General features: G+C 55.1%; 1 protein-coding gene across 1 annotated transcript; it reads right to left on the bottom strand.

Annotated features, from left to right (window-relative positions):
- Positions 1-1026: 1026 nt before the first annotated feature.
- Positions 1027-1147, bottom strand: LOC103811663 (cytochrome b-c1 complex subunit 10; the record flags this gene model as incomplete). The annotated part of the gene is made up of 1 exon (XM_009084650.1): positions 1027-1147. A coding segment is annotated over one exon (121 nt), but the record flags the coding sequence as incomplete, so codon positions are not given.
- Between the last annotated feature and the right edge of the window lie 304 nt (positions 1148-1451).

The raw sequence follows: 1451 nt of genomic DNA, 5'->3' as shown, positions 1-1451 counted from the left end.
CCACCGGAGCGATCCCCGGGACTCGGAGCCACCGGAGCCATCCCGGGGACTCGGGGCCACCGGGGCAGCCTGGGCTCGGGGAGGTGTCCCTGCCCATGGGAACTGGATGTGCTTCAAGGTTCTTTCCAACCTAAACCGGTCTGGGATTCCATGTCTCCATAACCCGGACACAAACCAGGGGTTTAGTCTTAAGAACGTGGACTAAGGCGGTAACACAAAAAACCCAACAAACCCACCAAGAAATCATTCACTTTGTTTATTTTGTGCATCGGGTTTATAAATTACTCCCTTTAATGCAGGATCTGCTGGGAAGGTGATTGGAGAAGTGGTGAGTGAAGGTGAATTTGCTCACAGCTGGCGGGAGGGTGAGACACAGCAGGACCTGCTGCAGTTTGTGCTGGGCGTGCCGAGGTCGGCTCCTCGCAGGGGCTCAGTGGATGGAAGGCTCCAAACACTGTCCAGCACACATCTCCTACAACAAACACAAGGCAGGGGTTAGGCAGAGCTCCCTGCAGAGCCACAGCAGCCAACAGGGGATTTCAAAGCCTCCAGAACTAGGGCCAGGAGTTTGTGGCACAGGAGCTGGTCCAGGCCCAGCAGATGCAGCCAAGCAGGTCTGGAGCCCCTCTGGAAGGAATCAGAGGCCACCACAGTCACATCCTCCTTCCCCATCCCTCTTCCCATAGGGCTGACACACAAAGCTCTTTCTCCAAAACAGAGAACACACATAGTTGGCTGAGGAATGGATCCGTGTTCCCATTACTGCCCATGGCAATCTTTCAGCAAAGAAAGCCCTTACGAGGTGATTTAATTGCCTCTATGTAAATTGAGAACTTTTCCACTTGAGAACCTTTCCCCTTCCAGGCCGGACAGGGCTTGGAGCCACCTGGGCTAGTGGGAGGTGTCGCTGCCCACAGCAGGGAGTGGGATGAGATGAGCTCCAAGGTCCTTCCAACCCAAACCAGGCTGTGATTTTATTACTTAAGCCAAGAGATGCACAAACAAAACTCACCGTTAGAGGGAAGCTCAGTCTTCAGTCTTGTACTTGCCACCGATGTACGGAACATACTGCAGGACCAACTTCCAGTCTGTGGCCCAGATGACACCGACACCGGCCACGGTGCCCCATGTCACCAGGGTGGGAGTCCTACAGAACACACACTGCAGGTGAGCAACATTCCTGATCCACTGGGAATGGCCTGGCAGGTGCTCATGGCTAAGGCACTAGAGAAGGTCATTTCAATCAGGAAAAGAGCCTAGAATCCTGGAATGTCCAGAGCTGGAAGGGACCCCCAAGGATCACCAGGCCAACTCCTGCCCGGGACACCCCAGCACTGCACCCTGTGCCTGAGAGCATTGGCCAAACACTCCTGGAGCTCTGTCAGCCTTGGGGCTGTGACCACTGCCCTGGGGAGCTGTTCAGTGCCCAAACACCTCTGGGGGAAGAACCT

Source organism: Acanthisitta chloris, unplaced genomic scaffold, assembly GCF_000695815.1.
Source record: "Acanthisitta chloris isolate BGI_N310 unplaced genomic scaffold, ASM69581v1 scaffold43581, whole genome shotgun sequence".
Taxonomy (NCBI): Eukaryota; Metazoa; Chordata; class Aves; order Passeriformes; family Acanthisittidae; genus Acanthisitta; species Acanthisitta chloris.
The sequence above is the reverse complement of the archived record's forward strand: the minus strand, read 5'-3'. Positions and strand labels throughout refer to the sequence as shown.